General features: G+C 37.5%; 1 protein-coding gene across 1 annotated transcript in view; it reads left to right on the top strand.

Moving 5' to 3' along the window:
* cntn5 (contactin 5) overlaps nucleotides 1-17,823 on the top strand; it is a 513,272-nt gene that overhangs the window by 405,567 nt on the left and 89,882 nt on the right. Inside the window, exons 13-15 of the mRNA XM_030151777.1 lie at nucleotides 4,556-4,683; nucleotides 6,413-6,600; nucleotides 11,496-11,616. Coding sequence (XP_030007637.1) covers nucleotides 4,556-4,683; nucleotides 6,413-6,600; nucleotides 11,496-11,616 — 437 coding nt within the window. The remainder of the gene's footprint in view (nucleotides 1-4,555; nucleotides 4,684-6,412; nucleotides 6,601-11,495; nucleotides 11,617-17,823) is intronic.

The following is a 17,823-nucleotide window of genomic DNA, read 5'->3' as shown; positions in this document are numbered from 1 at the left end:
TCTCGGTCTGCAGGGAGGATGTGTTGTAATGATCATAATGCCGATATCATCACAGGTAAACCAACAGAGGACTGAAATGAAAAGAGAATCGAATTTTTCATAATAATGTTTCAACACTAGTTTTTATTTTGGCTCCGTAGAAGTATCACTGTTTGTTATTGAGCGCTATAAATAAAATATATCCAGGAAAATATCAAGAAACTGAGAAAATAGTGCATTATTTACAACAGCAGTCAGATAAAAGGGTGTTTTAAAAGGATACTTGAATATTTAAATGCTGTTTTATTCACATTTTATCCCCTCTGTGCTGTCTCTTAATCATATATTTTTAAAATTTTATTGTTTCATTTTGTTTTCTTTTTCCACTGGGTGTTAATTTTATGTATGCAAAGCACGTTGAATTGCTTTATTCATAATTCCCTTTGTATTAATTTATCCTTTACTTATTCAGGAATAAAAGATATTAGATCTCTTCTTCTGGGGAGTTCATGTCAAAATGAACTGACTTTACACATAAAACAAACTGAGAAAAAAAAGTTATTTAAAAAAAGCAATTTAGGAAAGATGGTAAAATAAGTGTTGAAGAGAGGTACAGATATATGCAATCCGATTCTTTCATAACAGTTTGTAAAAAACCCTTAAATTAGCTTTATGTAGTATTTATACTGTAAAATATAGTTTTTTAATCATGGTGTGTTGACTAAAGAAGTACTTTTCGCGATGTGACATTTACATTTAAGCTTCAGCGTCAATTAAGATTAAAGATTAAAGTGTATATTGTGTTATGAAATATGACTGTAAAGCACGTTATGTTCTGTAAACAAAGCACACACTGTAAAAAACAAAAAACAAAAAAAAAACAAAAAAAAAACAATAAAAAGAATGGTATTATTCCAGCAGCAGGGGTGCTGAAAAAATACTGTAAGATAACGAGAAATAACGTCTCATAAAAACACGGTAATTTTCCATAATTAAAATACAGTTTTTTGCCCTAATTTTACATGAGATTTTGCTTTTTTTTGTTTTTTTTTTTTTTGTTTTTTTTACTTTTTGACTTTTTAATGTTTAATAAAGAATATTTTCATGTATTAAAACAATCAAATTACCTATACCTTGTCCTTTTTCAAAACGGAAAAAACTGTCCAAATTTTCTGATTCTAATCCACAGACTGCGTTAACATTACAGGTAAGGGTGAGAATGACCCCCACCTGAATCAGATGCAGAAACCGTGAGACTGGGGGGGGGGGGGAGAAAACACCTATGTAAAGATCTGCTTTTACGTCAAATATTTGAGTATAGTTTTAATTTATTACAATTTTAATTTTATATATCTAATATTTGGAACCAATCTTCACTTTTAAAGTTTTGGAAAAGGTTCGTTAAGCATCTTTGTGTTATTTATGCGATAAATTATATGCATTTTTCAAATCGGATTGAATATTTTTTGTGTGTTTTTTGTGTTGATATAGTAGGTTAAAGTGAAAAAATAAAAGGCAGTTGAGCCAAATGAAGTTGTGTTGGAAAAAAAAGACACCAAACATGGGTATAGTAAACATTTCATTATATAGTATATAAAGGAAAAAACAAAAGTACTCAAAAACAAAACAAACAAACAAATAAATAAATTTAAAAAGTACTTAAAATCTGCCAAAATAGGCTCAGACCTGTGAGGGTTAAAAGCCAAAATCTGCACCAAAATGTGGATTCAATGTCATTTTCTGTCAGGTATTCAGACTTTTCATGACCCACCACCACCACCACCACCCTTCCATTTTTTCTGGATCCGCCACTGTATGCATATGACGCATGAAAAGAAGAAAAAAATGAATTCACCCTGGGAACATTTAGGAGAATTTGGGCAGTTGATCTATTGCTGCAGCGACTGTTAATACAATAAGAGACCAGAGATGTTAGTAGGTAGTTTATTGAACAATGCCTCGGCAGTAAAAAGCAACATCTGCATTTTTCTCCTCTGATTTAAAGGAGACCGTTGTACAGATTCATATAAAATACAGAGGTGAGGACGTGAACTAGTGTTGGCTACAAAGCAAATGCAGTAGAGTCCAGTTTTATAGATGCATGGAAATCATGTCACTGTAATCTAAAACAGAAACAAATTAACACTGAAAGCCTCAAGAGGAAGACTTTTATTGAACAGATGTATGTCTGGGATTCTAAGGGTGTTGTTGTCTGGGTCAGATGGAATGTATCATTCAGGATCGGTCATTTTATGGGTTTACTTTCTGGTTTATCCACTTTGGAAAGAGGTAAATAAAACTGTTCAAGGTTGTGTCTGTTGGGAGGTAGTTTTTTCAGAGGTTTCCAAATCTGCCTCATCATTAACGGGTTTTATTTCAGCATCCAGAGTGACCTGAATACAAGGACCAAATTTAACCTGATGGCAGTGAATGCATCATAAATATGTAATAAAATTATAAATTATAACATTTAATGTTTTGAAGGGATTTTATTAACCCTTAAAGACCTAGAACTGTTTTTTCAGTGACTTCCAAATAAAATTTTCTTTACTTTTACCCTTTACTAAGTGATTTATCACTGTTTTTCATAGTTGTATCCTCTGCATTTTGTATTTTTCGTTGTAAATCAGGTATTTTTCAATATTTAATTTCCTGCTCATGTACATGTTCAGGGTAAGTTCAAATGTTATCATATCAAAAGAGAGAAAATTGAAGAAAACATGACTTTTTCAGCAAAACATATCATGAACTGAACATTAAACAACCACCTACAACCACTGTCATTGATTTGACTCCATGGGTTTTACTGGTGATTCAATGCTGTAGAAGATGATGGTGTTTCCACCTTCACTACGGAACCTCTGAATGTCCAAATGGGTCATATCAGATAATAAACAGTATTTTGCCTGAATGAATAGACTTAGAGGTTCAGAAGATATTAAGCATTTTAGATCAATAAATGTTATTAGGACTTTGAGGTTTAAAGGTGAAATTTTGCAGTGAGATTTAAACTGTACTTTGGCAGAATTTGTACTGTTGCTTTATTTTGCAGTTTACTTTTACTTCATTTTAACAGCATTTTTATTTTACATACATACATACATACATACATACATACATAAACTCCTGTCTTTGATTCCACATTTATGTTTTTATAGACATTTGAAATTTAGCCCATTACAAGAAACTGGAAAAAAAAAGATTTTAAAAATTCATTTAAAAAAAGAGCTTTGACCTACTGCTCCCAAAATGTAATCAGATCTATTTTGGGTCACTGGTAATTTATAAACCCAATTTGGTATGAATTCAACCAATAGCTTTGCTGCTAAAGTATTAACAAACAAACAAAGAAACAAGTGGTGCCAGGCAAAACAAACCCCGCCCCTCAGACGTATTGTAGCTTATTTTGGCATCGATCCAGCTGATGTCATCATGTCTATGCATGTGCTGATGTCAACATATTAATTGCCTCTATATATGTGTCAAGTATGGAATTTGAAATTTTGTCCATTATAAGTAAATGGAGGGAAAAAAGATTTAAGAAATTCATAAAAAATCTGAACTTTGACCTACTTTTCCCAAAATGTAATCGCATCTGTTTTGAATCACTGGCAATATATAAACCCAATTTGGTATGATTTCAACCAGTAGTTTGGCTGCTACAGTGTTAACAAACAAACAAACAAACAAACAAGTGGTGCCAGGCAAAACAAACCCCGCCCTTTGGATGTATTGTAGCTTATTTTGGCATCGATCCAGCTGATGTCATCATGTTTATGCGTGGGCTGATGTCAGCATATTAATTGCCTCTATATATGTGCCAAGTTTGAAGTAAATTGAAACAAAATTGATGTTTTTTTAGACATTTGAAATTTCGCCCATTATAAGTAAATGGAAGAAAAAAAAAAAGATTTTAAAAATTCATAAAAATGTGAACTTTGACCTACTTTTCTCAAAATGTAATTAGTTGTTATTGTTGTTGTTGTTGTCTTAGTTGTTGGCTTAGAGTCTGGTTTCAACCAACTCAATATGTGAAGTGTCATGAGATAACTTTTGTTATGATTTGGCGCTATATAAATAAAATTTGATTGATTGATTTATCATAGTTTTGCTGCTAGAGTGTTAGCAAACAAACAAACAAACCGAACCAAAAAACAATACCCCTTGCCTCCCCTTCGGGGGCAGAGTAATAAATAATCCTATCGTATATCTGCATATCAATCTCATTAAGTCCAGCTGAATCCCACATTCCCTCATTAAAGGTTACACAACAAACACAGACTGTGCTCTTGGCTGGACGTTCTGCCGTCATCGGAGGGTTTTGGTGGCGCAAACAACAACAGTCAGCCAGTTTCTAGTCCTTCAAAAACATTTAGAGTCATTTTCAACTGTTTTCCGTCATATTCTCCAGTTTGTGATTATTTTAAGAACATGTACGCCCTGCTCATCCCCTGTGAATATTGTTATTATTCTTCTTGTTGCTCCGACACATGACTTAGCATCTGAACTTGTAGGGCGGCTGCTCATGTGAATTTGTTTCTCATACTAATATTGATTCGCGTGTCCTTCCTCGCAGGATTATGTTGTTACGGAACAACACTCTGAGGATTGTAAACTCCAGTCGAGCGGATGAGGGGAGCTACGTCTGCCGGGCCGAGAACCAGTTGGGCTCGGCGGAGATGACTGCCATACTGTGGGTAAAAGGTAAGTGATGCCCTGGAGGCCTTTATTTTCTGCCAAATTAGCACAAGTCAGCCACTAGTAAACAGTCCCCAATGTCATTTTTACCTCCCACCTTTGCTTGGGTGCCAGGAAATTTATTGTGCTTACTCAACCATGAACAAGGGCCCTCACATTCAAGAATCATATTACAAGGACACACTTTAGCAGCGTAGAGGCAGTGGTTCTCCCAGGCTCTGAACATGGTCTGCATTAGAGCAGTGGTTCTCAACTGGTCTGGATTCAGGACCCACTATCACCTCTTAACAGTGTTGGGAGTAACGAGTCACAAAAGTAATGCATTGCAGTAACAGATACCTTTTGCTATAATGCAGTAGAGTAAGGCATTACTAATCAATTTTCAGTAATATTTTACTGGGTACATGTTCAAAGCGCTTGCATTACAACACACTTTTCACCCATAATTTAATTGCTCAAATGAAAAAAACTTGAAAACCTCCACCAAGACAGATCAGCGCCCCCCCCCCCCCCCCCCCCCAACGATCACCACCAAAATTTAATAATTTCTTCCTTGTGCCAGTATCAACATTTCCTGAAAATTTTATCCAAATCTGTCCATAACTTTTTGAGTTATCTTGCTAACAGACAGACAAACAAACAAACAAACCCCGATGAAAACATAATCTACTTGATGGAGGTAAAAAAACAGCAAGACTACGAAACTTTAGGGAATCAACAAAGCGTCAGTAAAGTTCTATTTCCTGTTGGTGTTCAGCCAGTGGGTGAAGACGGCAGAAGACAGTCCATTGTCCACATGGATGTATGCTCGTTACTCACCCTAACCCTGCTTTACAGAAGCTAGTTAGCATGATCCCTGTGATCAGCAATGACAAGGTAAGCTAACATTTCTATGACTAGTTAGAATTCTTGATCGATTGCACATTTATCTACCAGTGTCCTTGGTGCCACACCCCCTGTTTGAACATGTAAAATGCATTGCAAAAAATAAAAAATCTTGCCAAGTATATTTTTCTCATTTCTAGTCCAAATATCTCATCACACTTAAAATAAGACAAAATCACCTAAAGAGTAACTTTTCAATGAGATCCATCCATCCATTCTCTTCCGCTTTATCCGGGGTCAGGTCACGGGGGTAACAGTCTAAGCAGGGATGCCCAGACTTCCCTCTCCCCAGGCCAGCCAAGAGACATAGTCTCTCTAGCGTGTCCTGGGTCTTCCCTGAGGTCTCCTCCTGGTGGGACATGCCTGGAACACCTCCCCAGGGAGGCGTCCAGGAGGCATCCGAAGCAGATCCCCGAGCCACCTCAGTGAGATGTAAGAACTTCTTTTTAAACAATATATCTTGAAAATCTTATTTCAAAAAATCTTACCAAGATCATTTTCATTTGTTCCATTTGCAGATTTTTTTGCTTAATTCAAGCAAATGTGAAGTGTCCCCTACTGCCACCTACTGTTGGGGACTACAAATGAACAGCACTCAGTTCCATGAAAAAGACTGGTTTCATTATGTTATTTTTTTGCCCAAACAAAGGCCCACAACCCTCTGAAATCAGATTTGTGATCTACGTTTGGGTCGTGACACACCAGTTGAGAATCACTGCATTAGAGCAAAGTGGGATGTTTGTCTGACTGAGGTCTGAGCCGGGGTCGGGGTTCTCGTGTCGGATCCCGGCTGCCCGATGCTAGCTGTTGGTTATCCTGGGGTGACAGTGCAGCAGCTTTGTGCTTCCAGAGGCCATGCGTGTGGAGCTCAGCCCGATCCGGGTGGAGGTGACGGTGGGCGAGAGCGTGGTGCTGAGCTGCAAGGCCAGCCATGACACCTCCCTGGACGTGGCCTTCCAGTGGTTCTTCAACCAGAAACCCATCAACTTCCAGGAGGACGGAGGCCACTTCGAATACATCCAGACTGTACGAGCCAAAGTAAGACCACGACGACATTCTTTACATGTACAGGGTGTCCCAAAAAATGTATACACACTTTAAATAATTGTAAAGTAGGTGTTTATTTAAATTCATTTAATTTTCAAAATGTAACAGAATTTACGAACATCATTTAATTGTTTTGTCTTTTCTGCCTGTTCTCAAACTGGCGTCCATTCTGGTCCAGACACTGCTGACAACGCCAAGCAATGGAATCGCACACATCACTAAACAATTCCCTTAGCATTTGCGTACATTCATGTTTAATGGCTGCTCTCAATTCAGCGACTGTTGCAAGTCTTATAGCGTAGACTTTGTCGTTCAGGTATCCCCATAAAAAAAAGTCTAGTGGTGTGAGGTCTGGTGAACACAAAGGGGATTCAACGAAACCCCTCGTCCAATCCACCTGTTTGGCAAGTTCCCCAGACCTCAAACCACTAGACTTTTTTATGGGGATACCTAAAAGACAAAGTCTACACTATGAGACCTGCAACAGTCGCTGAATTGAGAGCAGCTATTGAGCGTTAATGCACACAAATACCAAGGGAATGGTTTCGTGAAGTGTGCGATTCCATTGCTTTACAATATTGAACCCATAACGACTCAGTGGTACTTTTATGGCTTCATCTGTGGGGTGTCGGATCTTCTTACTGTTGCTATCATTTAACTAAACCCTTTGGATTTTGCATCATTTACGATGGACATTAGTGCAATATTTGGGCAATAGTTTGAACAAACCCAACACTAATCTGCATATTAATGAAGTAAACCCTGTGTCCACATTTTCCTAATGTACCATACATCTGTGAACATTTTTATTTTATTTTAACTCTTTATTTATGAAATTTTGTTTATTTGTTTTTTACAGATTCAAAAACAAAAAACAAAACAAACAGGTCATGAGGTCAAGGGATTACAAAGATCACACTGCTTAGAAGACAACACAGTTTTATACATTTAAAGGTATGGGAGACTTTCGTGACCAATTTTTCATTAAATCTGTAAAACCTCAGTCTTTCTGTGATTACTCACCTGAATCTCTTGCATTACGATGAACAATTTCTTGGTGCCATCCACCATAAACAAACCATATGTTTACATTCTGAGCCGGGAGGTCACTCGGGCATCTTCGGAATTTTGTCGCAACCTGCATTGTGGGAAATGGAGGTTCGTCCAGCCACCTGACACTGGCAGCAGCAGTGCAACCATATGGTATTATATGGATGAAACAAACATGCGGAAACGGCTGGAGGAACATGCATAGAGGGAAGGTAGTTCCTGCCGTTTCCGCGTCGTGTCTGTAGCGGTTGCCGCTGTCAGGTGGCTGCGCGAGGCTTCGCTTCCCACAATGCGACAAAATTCCGAAGATGCCCAAGTGACCTCCCGGCTCAGAATGTAAACACATGGTTTGTTTATGGTGGATGGCACTTTGAAATTATTCACTGTAATGCAAGAGATTCAGGTGAGTAATCACAGAAAGACTAACAGATTCATGATACTGAGGATATGACTGAGGTTTTACAGATTTGATGAAAAATTGGTCACGAAAGTCTCCCGCACCTTTAAAAGTCTACAAGTTTGTCTCACAGGTTATATAAACGTGCCGTTTCTCCCAAAGTTTTTCACCCAGTTCTTTCTGAAGTCATATTGTGTAGGTCATCTGTTCTAGTCAATAGAGATGTTTTACAATATTGGTAAAGATAGTCATCAGTGGACATTCTCTCTTCAGCCAGTATTTTGTAATTGTCTATATATAACTATATGGAAACAAATGTCCCAGTGTTGACGAGGTGACTGTCAAGGATACGACTCGCTGAATAAATGCACAGTAATGATGAAGGTGAAGCGTTTCTAAACATGATGAATAGAAGAAAATACACCAAATGGCAGGTACCGTCACCATCTTTCAGTGATTGACGTGAAATCCATTGGGAAAATTAGTTTTTTTCTAATTCTTGATGTTGTTTTCCCTGTATCTCCATGATACCAACAGGAGTCATCAGTGCCTAATCCATGAAATGAAGTTAAAAACTAATTTTCCAGACAGTGGGGAGTCCGATTTAGCGTTCGCCACCACTCCTTCAGCGAGCGAGGGTTTGTTAGACTCACATCTGTCCTACTGACGCTTCGTCCTCCGCTCCCCTCGCTCTTGAGAGAAAGTATTTGCAGTGGCAATCCTTTACAGGCACAACAGATTCCTGGCTGATGCATGGTTTGTAATTTTAATCAGGTTTCGTGCTAAACAGCTGCCTGTAGACCTTGAATTATTCCCAGTCTCGCCTCAGGCATTTCTCATTTCAACAGAGACAAAATACAGATAGCTGGAGAATGTAGCAGCGAGCGAGAACCGGAGTTAAACAGGACTCTGTCAAACCACATGAGCCTCCACCAGATCTAAAGGAATTTTAGTGTCAAGCACTAAAGTGTTTACGCCCATTTAACCCATAAAGACCCAAACATCCACCAGTGACCAAAACCATCTACTGATATAAACTGTGTAATACCTGCTGATCCACTAATTCTGTCAATACATTTAATAATTGGTGTAAAATACAGTTTGTCGTCTTTTCATGGTCATCAGATATGACCCATTTGGACGTTCAGAGGCTCTGTAGTTACCGTGGAAACACCGTCATCTTCTACAACATTGATTCACCAGTAAAACCCATGGAGTTGGATCAATGACAGTGGATGGAGACACTTGGTTTATGTTCAGTTAAGGATACATTCTGTTGAAAAAGTCCCTTTTTCTGCAGTTTTCTCTGTTGTTTATATAATAAGCCTCAACTCTAATCTGAGCTTTCATGAACATCTACGTGATCAGTAAAATAAATACAGGAAAATATTTTATTTATACTGATAAAATACAAAATACAGACAATACTGTAATAAACTACAAAAGCAATCAGAGAGCACAGACCTCCACCAAGGCAAATCAGCCCCCCCCCCCCCCCCCCCCCCCCCCCCCCCCATCACCACCAAAATGTAATCATTTATTCCTTGTGCCAGTATCAACATTTGCTGAAAATTTCATCAAAATCCATCCATAACTTTTTACCTCCGCCAAGGAGGTTATGTTTTTGTCGGCGTTGGTTTGTCTGTCTGTGTGCAAGATAACTCAAAAAGTTATGGATGGATTTGGACGAAAATTTCAGGAAATGTTGATACTGGCACAAGGAACAAATGATTAAATTTTGGTGGTGATCTGGAGGGTGGGGGCTGATTTGCCTTGGCAGAGGTCTGTGCTCTCCGATTGCTTTTCTAGTCCCCCCCCCCCTTCCCCCCCAGCCCCGATCACCACCAAAATTTATTCATTTGTTCCTTGTGCCAGTGTCAACCTTTCCTGAAATTTTCATCCAAATCCGGGGCACTGATCTGCCTCAGCGGAGGTCTGCGATCTCGGAGTGCTCCTAGTTGAGTTATCATGCTAACAGACAAACAAACAGACAGACAAATCCCAATGAAAACATAACTTAAGGTAATAAATGGGTATAAATTACTTCACTTGAATGTGCAATAACTGGATACCACTGTACTGTACTTTAGTGTGAATATTTTTCTTCCAAAACACTTGACTAAATTTTTTAGATTTTATACTCTTACTTATTTTGTATTTACGGTGTTTTATCTATTCTTGCTTGTGTGTTACTCTGTAAATTGTCACTGTAATGCACCAGTTGGAACAGCACTCTAATTTAATTGTCTGCACCATCATATAATGACAATACAGGCTTTTGACTCAACCCTTTATCGGGCAAGTGATTATTTTTGGTAATTTCTGCATACATTACAAGGCAGTGACAGCAACAGTCACAGTGAGTCAACAGTCTCAGGTCCAATGTGGTCTACAGGGTCTTTAACCCTTTCATGCATAGGTCACTCCAGTGGACAGTTCTTCTCCAGCTGTTCTCTTGTATATTAATGGCTTTTGTTGTTTTAGTTCCGTATCAGCCAACGCAGTGGACACTTATGCATCATCCCATACACTGACATTCAGACCATTACTGTAACTGTGCTGTTCTTGATAAACCTGATCTGCAGTGACATGTTCAAGTGTAAATCAATTGTTATTTGTTAGATAAAAAGTTTTTTTTTCCCATATTGTCTCCATGAAGTGAGTAATTACTGGCATTAGAATATGTTAAAATATGAGAAGACATCAGATTAGCAGCATTAAAAATGGTTTTATTTCATTGTTTTCATATCACTTTCTGATATTGGGTTTTAAACACGTTTCTTTACTTCAAAAATTAAGTGCATGGATATTTTTGTAAATCCATAGAAAAAAAAAAAAAAAAAACTTGATCACATTGTTTTTTTTCATGGCTAAGGAGGAATAAAAACACTCAAAAAATAAATCTTGACTCAGGTTCTCACAATTCATGCATGAAAGGGTTTAAGGTCCACCTCTGCATGAACAGTGAGTGTACCTGCGTTGTTAGGTACCATGAAGTAATGGTACTAATGTAAGGAATGATGTTCAAAGGGAGAATCTGGATGTTTGTTCTAAAAGCAGTGTTCTAATGTTCTAAAATACATGTTCTTAGCACCTTTCATGTGTTATTCTTGTATTTTTTATATGTACTCCTTGGAGTTTTTTTTTTTTTTTTGGCCACTTATGAGTACATAACAAAAAAAAAAAAAAAAAAAAAAAAAAAAAAAAAAAAAAAGAAACATTGCCCAAAAGTAATAACGTCTTATGTCCTCCAATCACACTGAGGTTGAAGTTTTGAATTTCAGTGTATTTCTATGAGTGAACTATAAAGGGTTAAATAAAGTTCGATACAGAGAACATTTCATTTGGGAACTGACATAAAAGTAGCGCTGGGTCTTTGTGGGTTAATGTCTTACTTTTCATCCTTTCCTCTTCTTTCTTCGTCTTTCCACTTCTGCAGCAGTCGTCTACAGTGGATCTGATGATTAGGAGCATTCTGCTGAGGCATGCTGGGAAATATGGGTGTCGAGCGCAGACCAGCGCTGACACTGTGTTTGCAGAAGCCGAGCTCCTCGTCCGAGGTGAGTTTTCCATCAGCGCATGAATGTACATTTCATTTGAGAGTGTGTGTGTGTGTGTGTGTGGGGTCTATTGAACAGGGCTGCGGGGCTTTTTCCTTGAGGACATCAGCATCAAACACTCATTTCGTGTGTTCTGGTGAATTTTTTATGCACCAATTTGTGCCTTTTCCGTATCAGTTTATGGCAGAAATGTCTTTACTTATGTAAAAATTCCGGTCCCAGACGACGATTCAGAACATAATGGAATATAATGCAGCCAGGCTACATGGTATCCTTTATTTCTCTCAAATATTTATGAACTTTTCTCATTCTGAATAATTCCACACATATAGAGGCCTAATTTATGCTGTGCTTTACCTCTTGTAACGCTTAAATGTGCATGTGGAACCAGTTTGCGTCAAGTATATATTAGGATTTCTGCTTATATCAAAATATATCAAACATAGCTGCATTTTAGGGGATTTTTAAGAATATTAAACCTGATTGACAACCACAACAGGTGACAAATTTTGAGTGTGATTTAGTACAAGTATTGTTGAAAAGGCATTGAATTGTACAGTCGTGGAAAAAATTATTAGATCAATAAAAGTCATTTAAAAAAAAATGGATATGCAATCAAGTACTAACTCCTGTGTGTATCGTGACTAAAACAGACAGAAAAGAAAACATGGAATGCCTAAAAGCACTGTTTTCGTCAGTACAGTGCCATAGATATGGATGTAAGAACTGAAGTGATTTTGGTTAATAATTAATTAATAAATTAAAAAATGATTGGGTTTCCTGGTGTGTCCACACATATCGCGACATATTTCTTCGACTTCTTCGCTTGTTGTAATGTCCATCAGCATCTGTTTTTTTAATTGACCTGAATCTAGTTCCAAAAAAACGTCTTTCCATTGCAGTTTTGCATGATATACCATTTGCTCTATAATCTACCTCTTGCCAGCGTAAAAGTAGCATCCATAAAGCTTTATTTCCTTTAAAGACACTTTGCACCAAACTTTATGACAGAGTGAGTTGAAAAAGTATATTTCCCAACACAAAATTGCTACAAAATTGTGTTTTTTGCTGTCCTCGGTACATAATGTTGTGAAAATATTCCGGGAGTCCAGGGAAATCTGAGAGCGTGAAGCCCAAGGGCGGAAACGGCTGATGAATGAGCGTGACCTTGGAGGACATGAGGCGCCGTGGCAGCAGAAACCATCATTCTGCTGTGATGAATATGGGAATAATAAGACATATGGGGGTCAGCATCACTTTAGAAAACTGTTACTTAACACAGTCCGCCGCTGCATCGGAAAATGTAACCTGACCCTGTATGTTACGCAGGGAGGAAGTGGATCAGTATCAGGTCTGAACAGAAACACTGAGGAGTCCTGTGGAAGTGAACTCACCACAGATAGAGCATATTTTGGCTGATTTTCAGGAAAAATGAAAGTCAGACTGTTTAGATTTGGATGGATGGATGGATGGATGGACGGACGGACGGATGGAACAATTTGAAAATTTCATAAAATATCATATATTTATGCACACACTGAAATAATGTAACCAAGTTGTATTTTGAAAAAATAAAATAAAATAAAATAATAGGCACAATGTACTTTTTGTTGGCAGAAACATTTAAATATTAACATGTAAACATCAAACATCAAACATACAAATGTGCATTAAAGATGGAACCGTATGGACACTGTTTGACCATTTTCCATTTCAAGTTTGAGTTGTTTTAGTTTCTTTTTCATAGACATAGATAGATAGATAGATAGATAGATAGATAGATAGACAGACAGACAGACAGACAGACAGACAGACAGACAGACAGATAGATAGATAGATGCAAACAAACTTGATAAAAATGTTGAATATAAGCAACAAATGAACAAACATGACAACATGACAAAAATGCACAAACATAAGCAGCAAAATCAATGAAAAATGAACAAAAAATTACATAAAATGAATAAAAATTGACCAAAATTGGCAAGAAAATGAATTTTAAGAAATGTAAATAAGTAGCACAATGATCCAGAAAATGTGCAGTACTGTGACTTTTCAAAGTGTGGTAATCAAACACGGTTATCATGATAATTAGAATTTAAACAGTAATACTAACCGTCAGGAATGATGGATGGATGGATGGATGGATGGATGGATGGATGGATGGATGGATGGATGGATGGATGGATGGATGGATGGATGGATAGATAGATAGATAGATAGATAGATAGATAGATAGATAGATAGATAGATAGATAGATAGATAGATAGATAGATAGATAGATAGATAGATAGATAGATAGTTTTAAACTGTGATAAATATCATTGCATTGTTAGTTTGGTTTAGATTATTATCTTTGTTTCCAAATACCTCAGAGATGGTTTTTACTTAATTTCTCACGATTTTTTTTTTTTTTTTAATCCATGATTATGATTTTAAATGTTCTTCCTCTAAATTTCTAAAATATTTTTCATGCTCTGACTGTAAATAATAATTTCCTACCACAACTAACCATCTACTTTCTTCACATCTCACTTAAGAAGAAAAATCTCCCATTAAACTTAATGGAAATATTGATTTTTGTAAAGTACATGGACAAAAATATTGGGACGTATCATGGCTACAGATGTAAGATGTCCTGTACATGTAGATTTGAGATAAAAACATAAATATTTCCTTAAAATTTAAGTAAGACGTGAAGAAAGTAGATGGTTAGTTGTGGTAGAAAATTACTATTTACAGTCAGAGAATGAAAAGTATTTTAGAAATTTATAGACTGATGTCATAATATAGTTTTATATTGTGATAAATATCATTGCATTGGTTAGTTTGGTTTAAATTATCTTCGTTTCCAAAATGCCTCAGAGATGGTTTTGACTTAGTGTCTCTCAGCGTTGATTGTTTTTTTTTTTTTTTTTTTTTTTTTTATCCACGACTATGATTTTAAATATTCTAGCTCTAAATTACTAAAATACTTTTCGTTCTCTGACTGTAAATAATAATTTTCTACCACAACTAACCATCTACTTTCTTCACATCTCACTTAGGAAGAAAAATCTCCTGTTAAACTTTTAGTAAATATATATTTATATGTCAAATCTGCATGAACAGGACATCTTACAGCTGTAGCCATGATGTGTCCCAATATTTTTGTCCATATACTTTATAAACATCAATATTTCCTGTAAATTTAATGGGAGATTTTTCTTCTTCAGTGAGATGTGAAGAAAGTAGATGGTTAGTTGTGGTAGAAAATTATTATTTACAGTCAGAGCATGAAAAATATTTTTGAAATTTAGAGGAAGAACATTTAAAATCATAGTCATGGATTAAAAAAAAAAAAAAAAAAAAAAATGTTGAGAGAAATTAAGTAAAAACCATCTCTGAGGCATTTTGGAAGGAAAGATAATTTAAACAAAACTAACCAATGCAATGATATTTATCCCTATATAAAACTATATTATAACATTTGTCATTATTGTTTTGTATCCCAGACCCCTGTTAGAAAAGAAACACCAAACTTTAACATGTCCCAATACTTTTGTCTACATAATGTAGATAGACTTTATTGATCCCAATCTGGGAAATTGCAAGTTTACGATAGAGTTACAACAATAAACCGATGAGAGATGCACTGATATATCCACCAGACATAGTTATTGGCTTCTATTTACTGAAAGTTTCATAAATTATTCAGACTTAAAGCTTATTTTTACGTCTACATGGTCAAGCGTCTTCTTTATTGACAATATCAACATCAAACGGAGTCGAAACATGAGCCTCAGTAAACGGTGACTGTTGCAAAGTGTAAAACCTCATTTGTACGATCAGCCTCTGGTACAGAAGTAAAACTGTGGAACTGCTGCAGTGACATGAAAATATCACAGAAATTTAGTGTGAAGTTGCAACTGAAACAGGACCAAAACTGCCCTCACATGATATTTTTGTATAGATTGAAGGTTTTATTTTTTAGGACCAAAACTAACTTTTTTTTTTAATGACTCAACAAACCAATGCAAATCAATGATATTGATCCCAATATAAAACTATATTATAACATTTGTCATTATTGTTTTGTATCCCAGACCACTGTCAGTAAAGAAACACCTGAATTCAACATGTCCCAATACTTTTGTCCATATAGTGCATTAGTAGAACATTGACATTAGTCAGTATAAAACTCACCTTAAAGACTTACTTGTAACAGTTTTCCTTCAGTAAAGTCCAAAGTATGAGAATTAAAAAACATAATCTGATTATGGCTAATGACATTTTTTTTTTTTTTCAGACGCTTTTTTCCAAAGCGACTTACAGGGGAAAACCAATTAAATCACTCAGTCAATCAAATTTTATTTATATAGCGCCAGATCACAAAAAAAGTTATCTCTTGACACTTTATATAGAGTTGGTCAAAACCAGACTCTAAGCCAATTTACAGAAACCCAACAGAATCCTCCAGGAGCAAACACTTGTGACTGGTGACAGTGGAAGGAAAAACTTCCCTTTAACAGCAGAAACCTGGAGCAGAGCCAGACTCCTGGAGGATGGACGTCTGCCTTGACCAGTTGGGGTTAAAGAGAGAGAGTAAAGAAAGAGAAAAAGAGAGAGTGATAGAGATAGAGACTGGGGGAGAGGGGGAGAAGGGGGGAGTAGGGGGAGACACATGGAGGCGGTTGAGGATAAGTGGGTGGTGATGATGAGGGCAGGGAAGAGGCTGGACCACCGCAGCAGGTCCAGAGATAATCCTGGAAGAATCTGTGATAATCCTGGGAAAAACTTTATTAGAATATTTAAAATGGAATGTTTGAAAGTGCTAGGACAGGAGGTGCTCTCGGAAGAGCTGGGTCTTCAGGAGCTTCTTGAAGATAGGCAGGGACGCCTCGGTTCTTGTAGCACTTGGTAGAGCGTTCCACCAACGTGGAACGACCCATGAAAAGAGCCTGGATTGTCTTGTACAAGGTCTGGGGACCACCAGACTACGTTCCCCAGATGAGCGGAGTGGTCGTGGGGCGACATAAGCTTTTATTAGTGCACCTAAGTAGACAGGAGCAGACCCACTGAGAATTTTGTAGGCTAGGATTAAAGATGTGAATTTGATGCGGGCAGCTACATTTTGTCTTCAGTTCATGTAATTATACTTTTCTTTTATCTTTTGTTCAGACAAGATATAGTTTTTAGATGTTACCTGCTTGACAGTTTCAGCTGTGACTCCAGTCTTCCTCAGAAGCGTCAGTGGACGTGCTGCTGACGTGCCATTTATCAGCTGGTCTGGTCGACGGATAAGGATGGGAATCGAGAACCGGTTCTTTTTGAGAACCGGATCCCAGTAGCTCAGTTCCTTGGAATCGTTTGCCTGCCTGCTCAACAATTCTGCTTATTGATTCCGCCTTCATTGTGCATGCATGATGACATCACATGTACGCTGCATCGTTTTGGTCCGAACGTAGCCAACATGGCGTTGAAGCAGAAACAGTCTAAGAAGACGACACCAGGTCCACTGGAACACTCTCAAAGCTTCCATGTCTTCAAAGGGTGGAATCCCTCCAATCTGCTCAAACATTCGTCCACAGCATGTGATTCATTTACAGGAATGTCACATATTTGATACGCTACTTAGTGACGCTTGTGAATGTAGCGGCAGAGTGAACGCCGGGCCCAGTTTCGGTTCCAGTGTGGGCAACAAACGTCGTACCCCCTCAAATACAAGTGTCCAAAGGTAAGAAGGGAAAGAAAATGAGGTGCACAACAACAGGAGATGGGCCGAGCCGAGTTGAACTGGTTCAATGTAGTGGACATGCGGCAATAGAGGAATTAGTAAAACGTCTTTAGTTTCACTTTCACTGTGCGCCCCCTCCCCCCAAACCAGGCCCGGCATCATCTGTTATTATTATTTGTACATACTGTATATGTTATATTTTTTGTGCAGATGGAAATATAAAAGACAGCTCATGCAAACACACCTGTTTGTACTCATTTATTCCCTCACCCAATGAGAATCGATAAGAGAATCGATAAGGAATCGGATCGATAAGCAAAATCGATAATGGAATCGGAATCCTTAAATTCTTACCGATTCCCATCCCTATCGACGGACCAATCAGAGCCTGTTGAGCCGACTGCACCTCCCCCATCCTGGGTGGTCTCTGGAGGAGGGAATCCCAGGTGTGTGACAGGGTGTGCGCCCCCTCACCAGCGGATAAATGACA

This window comes from Sphaeramia orbicularis, chromosome 13, assembly GCF_902148855.1.
Source record: "Sphaeramia orbicularis chromosome 13, fSphaOr1.1, whole genome shotgun sequence".
Classification (NCBI taxonomy): Eukaryota; Metazoa; Chordata; class Actinopteri; order Kurtiformes; family Apogonidae; genus Sphaeramia; species Sphaeramia orbicularis.
This window is presented reverse-complemented; position numbering and strand designations above follow the sequence as displayed.